General features: G+C 39.4%; 1 protein-coding gene across 1 annotated transcript in view; it reads left to right on the forward strand.

Moving 5' to 3' along the window:
- Positions 1-770: 770 nt before the first annotated feature.
- LOC126094965 (probable isocitrate dehydrogenase [NAD] subunit alpha, mitochondrial) overlaps positions 771-12,122 on the forward strand; it is a 59,557-nt gene continuing 48,205 nt past the window's right edge. The window contains exons 1-2 of the mRNA XM_049909619.1: positions 771-921; positions 1,199-1,330. Of these exons, the coding sequence (XP_049765576.1) occupies positions 895-921; positions 1,199-1,330 (159 nt within the window). The 5' untranslated portion in view covers positions 771-894. The remainder of the gene's footprint in view (positions 922-1,198; positions 1,331-12,122) is intronic.

The following is a 12,122-nucleotide window of genomic DNA, read 5'->3' on the forward strand; positions in this document are numbered from 1 at the left end:
GGCTGCTATTGTAGTGTATTGAGCATCTCTTTAAAGTCAATTTCCGTATTATATAATAAGCGAACAAGGTATCAATCGTGTAGACGGAAGTACTATTACTGATATATACATTGACCAATATGCATATAGGCGCGCTTCAAGTCTGTGTGTGCCCATTAATTGGTTTAAATGCAGCATATAAAGTACCAGGCTTGGTTTATCTTATCGTTCCGACTAATTTGACTTTGGTTTCCGTAATGTACGGAAATCAGTTAAGGTGAATGAAGGGATCATGCCATTGATAAGGCCAAATACATTTGTTTTCCGTCGTTAGCCAACTAAACTAGCTTTTGTAGAAGGATAAATTTTTTTCCTCTCTTCTGTCAATAGCATCTTGAAAATAGGAGCAAATCTTTTCCTCCAAGCAGTGACTGTTAAAACGAGTAAAAATGTCGTCTCATAATGGCGCCGATGCTGCAGTCCATCTGCTTACCTTATCACTTCATGCAAAAAATTGTATTAGGTGTCTCTAGTCAAACACTGACCTTCATGCGAGAGTTATTATGTATGTGAAATGCCTTCTTCTAGACGTACTTCTGGCAGTAATTTCAATTAATCTCTTTACTGCGCGTCCCTTGTTTCCCTTTGTCCTTAGTCTTAGTAACAAACGATGGAGACGTAGTTTTGGTTCACCCAAATGCAAGCACAGCAATGGAAAATTTTAATTGCTATGAATCTTCACCCTGCTTTGTTTACAGTTGATAATGGTGTACACCGGACTTTCAAGTTGGCGCCTATTGCTTGCAGACGACATCGCGCGGCCTCTTCCAAAGAACTTGGCGTCTTGCGAGACCTATTAGATGTTGCAATCTATTTTCACCGAGGTTTCGGTGAAGATCTGCCTCCACAAGGAAAATGGCTGGCAGAGTACTAAGGCACTTGGTAAGGTCGTGAAGTTTTATGAACTACATTGTTTTTCAACGTTATTGCAATTTGTTTCGTTCATTCTATAGCATAAGAATTCGAGTTTACTTGTAAAATTCAGTTTTGGTACATATCTTGTGGCGTGTTAATTCACATCCTTAATAGGTATAGGGATTTGTGTTGGTAAAACGAGTTATCTTCATTATGACGTATGAAAACGCAGATACACTGTCGTTAGCAAGTAGCGGCGAATCGGTGTCAGTGTGCAAGTACTATGTAGCAATTTGATTTTCAGGTTAACGGAGTGGTGGCGGCTCCGTTGCGACGATACAGTAGCTCAGGGCCGAAAAAAGTGACCCTAATTCCTGGTGACGGTATTGGACCAGAAATTTCAGCGTCGGTACAGAAGATATTTGCTGCTGCTCAAGTAAGTTCAAGTACAGAAAAAAATTTCGCATAGTATGTGTAACGGGTCGACGAAAACTGAATCACTCTCTCCAAGTGGCCTTATGGTATAGTTTCGTTTTAATTAATTTACTAGCGGCTGGGAGCTGTTTTATTCCGGGAAGTATGTGAGAGTAAAATTGTCGGACATATTCTTCGCCCATCCATAGTAGGTAGTGAGACAGCACAGTAACAATGTCAATTAAAATACTGAATGGATATAGATTATATGTATATAACAACCATAATAGAATTTTTCACAAGTGACTGCTTTGTGCAATTTACCACACATGATTGCTGTAATGTGTTTGGTAATTTTACTTTATAAGATTCCATGTTAATTGGTAAATAATTCATTTACAGAGTAGAAACTTTGGCCAGTGAGAAATGGATTAAGCTGTTTTTTGAGCTAGCTTTCTGCCTTTAATAATTCGATGTTACGGCTGTGATTGTGTACCTTATGAACAGAGCGAGGTGGCGCAGTAGTTAGACACTGGACTCGCATTCAGGACGACAACGGTTCAGTCCCGCATCCGGCCATCCTGATTTAGGTTTTCCGTGATTTCCCTAAATCGCTCCAGGCAAATGCCGGGATGGTTCCTTTCAAAGGGCACGGCCGACTTCCTACCCCGTCCTTCACTAATCCGATGAGACCGATGACCTCGCTTTCTGGTCTCCTTCCCCGAAACAACCAAGCAACCTTATGAACACTTTTCTGGTAGGTTGAGGTTCTCACATAGGAGACATAGATGTTATTGTCATTTCTTGTTCTGTGCTGTGCTTGTAAAGACTATTGTTTCAAATATTTACAGGCATGGAGGGTCCTTATTTTTAGTGCCAGGAAAAGAAGGGCAGCACAAATCTTGTCTGCTTATGTTGCTTACAATTCTGGTAGCTTGTTGAATGCAAATCGACTAAAGGGTGCATTCCCCCAGAATATTATTCAGTATCTGATTGCAGACTGGAAATGTGCATGCTATTCCTATATTATAGTTTCTCTGTTACAGCTTGTGTTTAGCTTAACTTGTGGTATTGCATTCATTTGAGTTTTGGTTGTCATTGTGCTAAGGTGGTTTTAAGTTTTGGTTGTCATTGTGCTAAGGTGGTTTTAAGTTTAGGTAGTTGGTGCAGATGAGGGTTGTTTGTGTTTTCAGTGAGTTATTAAGGTTATTTTTTGTTCGTATCTTTGGTATTTTTGCTAGGGCTGATAAGGCTGTCCTGCGGAAATGTCTAATTTTTTTATTGCTATTTCATTAGCTGTGGATATGACAGTGAAGTTCACAAGTGTATCATTATGTTCTGAGATGGGTGATGATTACAGTTTCTGCAGATGTTCGGTCTTATTGCTGAATATGTTAGGTGTCACATTTGTGGCGTGGCATTGTTGGTGCACGTGTGTGCGTGCGTCGGTTATATTGTATAATTATTGTGATGTTTTGTGTTGTATATTTATGGTAGGTAGGTTGCGTTGTAATTGATGTAGTGAATATGAGGTATTTGGGTTTTTGAGTTGTGGGGGGAGGGGTTGTTTCCACTTTACGGAGTTGTATGTGTTGTTTTTTTGGTATCAGTAGCTGTGGTTGAGCTCTGTAGGTCAAGGGAAATGTCCAGTTCTTGTGTTTTTGTTGGTTTAGCAGAATGCCGTAATTTAATTTTTTTAACTATTTGTTTTGGGTTGGTTTTTTTATTGTTGTATATCTAGCTTGTCCCTCATCTTAAACCCCCAGTTTTCTGCAATTATCCCGTTAGTTTCATTTTGTTTTTGAAGTGAGACATTGTGTCATTTTTAATGTGATGCACATTAGGAGTCTGAAAGTTGCTTTGGATAAGATCGTTTGCTATTCTGCTAAAGTACTTCTTAATGGTGTTAGTTACTGAGATTATATAAGATACGTCTCCATTTTCCAGGTTTAGGCTTATACTTTTTGCCACTGGCTTGGTGCCTGTTTCAGATCTGGTGCATCTTTACTAATTTTGTGGTAGATTCTACTGTAGGGCCTATTCCTTGAAATAATTTTGCATTTCTAATCACACGCCATTGTCTGTATTCTGGGCTCACTGGCCACTTTCTTCGCACAAATCGTCGCCCAGATGAGCTGAACGTATTTTATTTATTTATTTATTTTTTTTCCCAGATCAGGTTTCTTTTAATTGAGTCTGCTATGTACTAAATTTTGGTTAATTTAATGCCATTTGATTTACAGTGCAGGATTCTAAAAATGAGGTTTTTTGGAACAGTGTGAAATAAATTTTTCTTGCTTGAACTCTTGGAGCAAGAACTGTTGGTCATTTTAACAACCTGACCTTATTGGTGCTTAGTGTGTTAATTTGAATTCATGCTATTTCATTACATTCATTTAAGAAAAACTATCATGCACATGAAAGCCCAAGCAAAACCAGTTTTTCATTGTATGTTGATAGGGTTAAATGGTAGGTTTGAGTAGACATCTCTGTGCTTTAAAAATACGTATGTGCATGTTGTCTGTGGATTACCCATGTAGTAGTAACGTTGATCTTACCAGCAGACCTTCCATTATGTTATTTAAATACCTTGGTCCAGAACTTTGTTTTAGGGGATCAGCGGTTTGGTAATTATGAACAGTTGAAGTATAGACTCAGTATTCTTTCTCATCAAAATCACTACTAGTAATAATAGTTGAGAAGGTGTGTCATTATCTTTATTGGTAGCAAATGTCATGGTAATAATCGTGAAGGATACGTGCTAACACAAAAGAAATTAGCAAAGCTGGAATATGTATTCATTTAGGCATGGTAATAAAATGTGGTGGTAAAACAGGAAGGTTTAAATCATGGTAGGGAGAATAGAACATTAGGTCAGTGTATACATAAGATATCTATAGCCCCTACTTTGCAAACAATTGTGAGGTGCATGTTTATAGCCCAGGATATTGCATAAACATCTCCATAATTCCTACGTGGGCCATACATAGCTTGCCACTGGTTCTTGAAACTTAGTAAGTAGACTTTCATGGGATGGTTTGCGTATATCTTAGCGTCTGTCAGTTCTCTGTAACACACACACACACACACACACACACACACACACACAGTATGACCATATGCAGTGCGGTCAGTTATTGTTAACAATTTGTTATTGTATGGTGTTAATATGCTAGAATTTGTCATGCAAATGTTGGAAAGATATATGAACTTGGGCAGAGTTTGTTCTGAACTTTGCATTACCTACAGTTCATAGACTTGCGGAATCTGTTGCCAAGCCACCTGAATCACTTTTAAAGAATATTGTTTTAACAGGAGAAAGTTCTCAACAATTTGTATGGCTTAAGGTTCTCTGTCTATAGTAACTCAAATTAATATATGTGAAATTGGTGACACCATGAAAGTGTCCTGTTTGCATCAACAGTTGCTTAGTTGTCTACCTAATATTCACAAAAATATTCATTGGAGATTGTGTGTATTGTATAATGCAGGTTTCTTGAATTTACCTGGTGACTCGTTTTTATTGAAAACTCGTATAAAGATTGAACATAGATCTTCGGCTATGCTCATATTAGTCTGTTACTACAACATTTATTTTGTACTCACATTCATTGGCTTCATGAACTTGTAACCAAATTGTCACTTTGAACCTGTCCTATACTTCAGGTCATGCTAGAAATAAGTCTGACACCACAATCAGTATCTTGCTCAGTAACACTATCTCGCTCTAACCCTATGTTTGCAGTTTCATACTCGTGTACTGAAAGTGCTTTAAAAACTTGACGCATTTTCAGTCACCAAGACGGAAGCACATGTAATGCATGACACACAAATGTCATGAAGAAAAATAAGCAGGTAGTGATGACTATATTTAACTTCATATAAAAATGATTGTAGATAAGATAATTATCTGTACTTAACAGGTATTGAGTATTTTAATGTTCTGAAAAGTGTACACTAGTATTAAAGTTGGATTTGTGTACACATACTTGAACCAGAAATCTGTAGGGAAAACTCTGCAGTTGCAATGCCATGTACATATCAGTTGGGGCCACTTCCAAAATTTTGTCTGATAGTTATCCTGTATGTGCTCCCAGTTTCACTGAGACTGCATGATGGCATTATTGACGTAAGTATATAATTAACAATATACCATGGAAGCTTACACTGAAACTTCACCGCAGTGCTTAACATTTGAAGCATATTTGCTTTACCTCAAGTGTTGGTGCACAAAATATTTGCGAAAATTAAAATCTAGGAGCTAAGAAGAAAATTGAATGTAGGTATACAAGAGTGCTTATGCCGATAATAAATTGAGTAAACTAAGTTTTCTCCTTATCCATTCACAAAACTTTTAAATGTTTTTTGACAAAAGTTGCAGTTGGGGCACAATTTTTTTATGGAAATATTTAGTGCTAGATGGTGTGCTGATATTGTATTTGAGTTCCTTAATGGCAGTGCTTTGTTCTGGCCATGGTAACACTGGCCTTCTTAAACCAGTCTGAGAATGCAGAATTAAGTCTTCATGTGGAATACTTGCTTGGAAAGGCTTCTGTGAGAAGCACCTATGTTAGATGGTTAATAGGTTTCTTTACTTCATTTTATACAGAGTTGATTAGATAGATGGAGCTGGTCAATTCTGGAAGTTATCACAATCCATTGCATTTATTGTGTTTACAGATATTATTCCCTATGTTCTACCTTCAGGATGTCCAAATTAGTAACAATTTGACAATAGGTGTATATGTAATCCATCCAGTATTAATCTACAGTACACTATATTCAGTGGTCAGGTTATGTGCCCTTGTGGTAGAGCTTTCCAACAATGCAGTCCTCACCCTTCTGCTGTCTGAGCTGCTAGCTCCTGATGCATGCCCAGCAATAATGCCCATCTTCCTGAGGCATTAGGACTCGTGGCAGTGGCTGTCGTGCCCAATGAGCTTTGCTGTGGCTCGGTGGCACCTGTGGAGGAGAGCCTTGGATCGGGGTAGATGGCATCAGGGCAACTGCTATAGCACCTGAAACTGTATCAAATTGAACCAACACAATGGCTGTTCTGACTCGGCCATCTAGTTATTCAGCATGGACAGTTACAGTCCTACTAATTTCCCTGCCCTGTTCAGTGCATGGGAAGAGGGACAAGCTGTACTGGGACTGAAGCAATTTTCTCAGTTCATGGTTTGTACTAGAACAGATGGAGCTATATTTGTGGTGACAAAACAGTTATTTTTTGAGGAACACACAGAAGACAAATATGGAGAAGTTGACTCATTGGGAAAAATTTTCTGTTTCACTATTGATTAAAACCTCATGTGCTGCACATTCGCAAACTCTTCAGGCATTTGAATGACTGGGCTACATACCAGTGACTATTCCGTCAAGTAAAACTTTGAATGTAGTGTAAAGAGTTATCTTTGACAGAGATGTTAAACTCCAGACAGAAAAGACGATATGAGCTGATCTTGAATGACAAGGCTTATGCAAGAAGGCCCCAACAATAACTGAACAGGTACTTTCATCTTTTCCATTGAAGGAAATTTTCTCCCAGAAAAAGTTGAAGTTATGGTATAGAAATGTGATACGAAATCTGATCTCTGATGTGTACACTTTGGTCATGTCTCCAATGTGTGAATTGTGGTAATGTCACCCCACTGCACAGCAGACTCTGTGGACGATCGACTCCATGAAGGTCATCCTTATGAACAATCACCTTTTGTGTATCAGTTGTACTGAACAGCATTCACCACTTTCTCTGGTTTCAACAGTATTTGAAAAAAATCAAGAAATACAAGAATATAAATCATTTGACTGCCTTCTTTATTTGCCATGTACTGAGGCAACAAAAAATATAAACACCTCCATCATGTTGATGTGAGTTACCCAAGTCATTGCTGTCACACCCATCCCCCATACTTCAGTTATTTCCAAACAATATCTACCACTGCTCTCCACACTCATGGTTCCTGTGACTCCATCTTTGGTAAACACTTCCCCCACCCAACTGGAGAAGCGGCTTCCTCTTCCAGCATCAATTAATATCAGGGCTCCCTTCTGGGACCCATCTTCCTGGAAACCCACATATCAAAGGCCTGACACCAGCCATGGCTGAAGGAGCTGTGGCCTGTGGGTCCCAGCACTACCCACCCTTCATCCGTTAGCCCACAGCAGATAAGTAGATATGAGAAAAAGTAGTTTATTTTATGGTTAAAATTGGTGTTAGTTTTGGCTAAAGTCTGTGCATTTTTTTTTTCCAATTTCAGTGTTACTTTGCTAGTTTTGGTGTTATTTATTGCCAATTTTGGTACTATTTTTGCTAAATTCAGTTCTATTTTGTTGTCAAATTAGTTTATTGTGAACTTCACTGTTACTGTTTTTTGCCGATTTTGATGTTATTTGTTTCCTTTTACATGTTTTAATCAATATTAGTGTAATGATTTTTTTTTACGATTGTGGCATCTTTTTCTGCCAAGCTTGCAGCTGTTTTTTTAAAGATTCGGTGTTACCTTTTGTTCCATATGTAGTGCAATTCTTGCAACATTTGGTGTTTCTTTGCCATCTATTGCCAAATTTGCTATTTTGCAATTTTAGTGATTCATGGTTTTTTGTAATATTTTGGATGGCACCTACCACTGCTCTCCTCATTCACGGTTCCTGCAACACCGTCTTTGGGAAGCAGTTCCCCCACTCAGCTGGAGAAGCAGCTTCCTCTTCCAGCATCAGCTGGTGGTAGGGAACCCCTTCGGGACCAGTCTTCCTAGAAACTCACAGAAGGAACCAGTCTTCCTAGAAACTCACAGAAGGAACCAGTCTTCCTAGAAACTCACAGAAGGAACCAGTCTTCCTAGAAACTCACAGAAGGAACCAGTCTTCCTAGAAACTCACAGAAGGAAATGAACTTTCATTTTAACATTATACATGAACCTCAGCCTTGTGGAAAAAAAAGGCAAAACGCAACTTCAGTTCTGAATATTTACAATATTTGTCCTCAGATTTATAACATTTTCAATACAAAAAGGTGATACAACGAAAATTTATTTTGTAAAATTCTTAAAGTTCATGTTATTTTGTTAAAATCTACCAATTTTTTGTTATTCATATTGTTGCTTTTACAAAATTTACGTCTGCCTATAGATAAGCCCTTCCAAGAATCTTGGGCACTAAAAGAAGTGAAAGAGGAGAAGACTACTCTGGTGACCCTGGAAGCACTAGATACCCCCCATGCCGTCGGATTCCAAGCCATTGTTAATTGATGTTATCCCACCCGCACCCATGCCAGTGGTCCTGGGACATGACTGGTCCTCACGCCTCACCAGGACACCCTCCATGAGATGATACAGTGGAATAGCCTCAACTAATTTCCTCTTATTCAAGTCTGTATTCCCTTCAAGAAACTCACTTCGCTGTGACCATTTTCCAATACTTAAAGGATACTGTACATTCCATTGGAATCGTACTGGCCTCAGGGGGGGTAACTGGAGAGGTCTGTACTTTGGTTTGCACAGATTTCATCAGTGAATGGATTCCTCTTCATTCGGAATGGGAAGCAGTAGCATGTGCAGTGTGGACTGCCCCACTGATCACCATTTCTAACATTTCTTTACCTCCAGGCAGGGAACTTACTTCCCATGAGGTGACCATCTTAATCCGACAGCTCCCTACCCTCCTCCTCCCCCTTCTCACCTTCTTAGGGATTTTACTGTGCAACATCTCTTGTAGGGGAAAAATACTTCATCTGATAGGTGCCTTCTGGTTGACCAGCTTCCTTCCAGTCTTGATCTGGACCTGCTCATTGATGGTACTCTAATCCAATTCAGTGCCATTCCCGCTATCTTCTCACCTGCTGACCTTATGATCTCTTCCCCCAGTGTTGTGGCTTCACTACATTAGCTGATCTGTAATGAACTTCACAATGGTGACCACTTCCCAGTGATCCTGTCACTTTATCACCGCTCGACAGTCCAGTTAACACAGTGGGCTCTTCAGAAAGCCAACTGGCAGTGGTATACCTCTGTCACCTCCACCCCCTCTGTCAAATTGCATTGACAGGGTTGTGGAAGACATCTCTGACGCAGTCATCCTCATCACTGAAACTGCTGTTCCTCTTTACAGGCACACTTCACCACTGGCCAGTCCCATTGTGGACCAAAGACATAACAGCTATTAAGAATAGTCTTAAAGCCCTGGAATGTCTCAAGTAACATCTTTCATAGGCTGCTTTCCACACTTTCCAGTGTGGATCACTATCTAATTAAACGCTGTATTAAGGAATGGTGGGAGCACTCCATTGTCTTGGTAACTCTTGCTTCTTCCTCACAAGTGAGGGCCACCAAAGAACAACTGTGCTGGGTCTTGTACTGATGCATTGGTTCGTGCTGAATAGCTTGTGACTCACTTTGCAACAGCAATGATGTCCGCATCTTACCTGGCTACCATTCTAATGCGAAAAGAAGAAGTTGAAGGCATACGTCTATGTTGCACCCCCACTCCTCCTGCAAAGGGTGATAGAATGAACCTTTCACTGACAGGGAACTGCTTTAGCATCTTGCCTTGTTGTAAGGTACAGCCCCAATCCATAATCAGATAATGCAATATCTAAGTGTTATTCAGAAGTCATCTGCTCAGAATATTCAACTGTATTTGCCTCGAAGGTGTTTTCCCTTTGTAATGGTGAGATAGTGTCATTGACACAATCCTTAAACCAGTCAAAACATCGTCTTTTGATGTGTGCTGACTGATGAACCTCACCAACATGCTTTGCAACTGGATACGTTGACCCACTCCGCAACAGCGATTGAATCCTCATCTTACCTGGTTACTATTCTGATGCAGAAACGAGGATGGTTGCTGGCAAATTATACTGGATTCTCGAATCTTGCAGCCTTTTGTCTCTATTAATGTGATTTCCAAGGAATAATACACAACTGACCATCTGATTAAGTTCGAAGTGGCAATCCAGTAGGCATTTTTCTAAATGTCAGCACCTCATTTTTGCCCCTTTTTTTTACCTAAAGGCATAAAACATCTCTTGGTCTCGTTACATTTTACGTACCCTCCATGGCTGGTGTCTTCCGCATCTGCATCCATGTTCTGCAAACCATTGTGAGGTGCATAGCATAGGATACATCCCATTGTACCAGTTATTAGAGTTTCTTCCCATTCCGTTCACATATGGAGCTTGGGAAGAGTGGTGTGTGTGTGTGTGTGTGTGTGTGTGTGTGTGTGTGTGTGTGTGTGGGGTGGGGGGCAGGGGGGGGTAGTAATCATTCTAATCTTATCCTCATGATCCATATGTGAGTGAGTGATATGTAGAAGGTTGTAGTATATTACTAGAGTTGTAATTTAAAACCAATTCTTGAAACTTTAACAGACTTCACATGATCATTTAAGTTTGTCTTAAAAGGTTACCAGTTCAGTTCCTTCAGTATCTTTGTGACACTTTCTCATGGATCTAACGAACCTGTGACCAATTGTGCTGCCCTTCTCTGTATATGTTCAATATCCCTGTTAGTCCTGTTTGGTACGTGTCCCACACATTTTAGTTATATTCTAGAAACATTCGCACGAGTGATTTGCAAGCAATCTCCTTTGTAGACTGATTACACTTCTCCAGTATTCTACCAGTAAACCGAAGTTTACCACGTGCTTTACCCACAACTGAGCCTAAGTGATCATTTCATATCCCTACAAAGTGTTACACCTAGGTATTTGTATGAGTTTGCTGATTCAGATAGTGACTCATTGCTATTGTAGTAATAGCATACAACAGTTTTCGTTTTCTGAGGTTTACTATTTTACATTTCTGAACAGTTAAAGCAGGTTGCGAATCTTTTACAACAGCTTGAAATCATATCAAGATATGACTGAATATTTACACAGCTTATTTCATACAGTACTTCATATAGATAACAGCATCATCAGAAAAAAGTCTGAGATTACTGTTAATGTTGTCTGAAAGGTCATTGATATACAACATGAACAGCAATGGTCCGAACACACTTACCTGGGACACACCTGAAATTACTTCTATGTCTGATGGTGACACTCCATCCAAGAAAACCTGCTGTGTCCTCCATACCAAAAAGTCCTCAATCCAGTCTCACTTGATACCCCATAAGATTGTACTTTTGACAACAAGTATAAGTATGGTACTGAGTCAAGTGCTTTCAGAAATCAAATAATAGTGCATCTATCTGACTGCTGTGATCCAAAGCTTTCAGTATGTCATATGAGAAATGTGCTGGTTGGGTTTTATGTGATCCGTGTTTTCGGAATCCCTGCTGGTTGGCATTGAGTAGGTCATTCTGTTCAAGGTATCTAATTACATTTGAGTTCAGAATATGTTCTGATAATCTGTTACAAATCGATGTCAAGTATATTGGATGGTAGTTTTGTGGATCACTTCTACTATCCCCCTTGTAGACGAGTGTGGCCTATGCTTTTTTTCCAGGAACTGGGTACGGTGTTTTGTACATGGATCTACCATAGGTTATAGTTAGAAGTGGGGCCAGCTAAGATGCAAATTCTGTATAAAATCTTATAGGGATTCCAATGGGCCCTGGTGCTTTGTTCAATTTTAATGATTTCAGCTGTTTCTCGACAACGCAGACAGTAATACTTACTTTATTCATCTTTTCAGTGGTATGATTAAATTGGGGCAGTTCTCCTGCATTTTCTTTTCTAAAAGGAATGTTTGAAAATTGAGTTTAGCATTACAGCTTTTACTTTGCTACCCTCAGTTTAAGTTCCTGTCTCGTTCACTAGGGACTGGACACTAATTTTGGTGCCAAACAGCCTTTACACATGACCGGAATTTC

The sequence above is a fragment of the Schistocerca cancellata genome, chromosome 8, assembly GCF_023864275.1.
Source record: "Schistocerca cancellata isolate TAMUIC-IGC-003103 chromosome 8, iqSchCanc2.1, whole genome shotgun sequence".
In the NCBI taxonomy this organism is placed as follows: domain Eukaryota; kingdom Metazoa; phylum Arthropoda; class Insecta; order Orthoptera; family Acrididae; genus Schistocerca; species Schistocerca cancellata.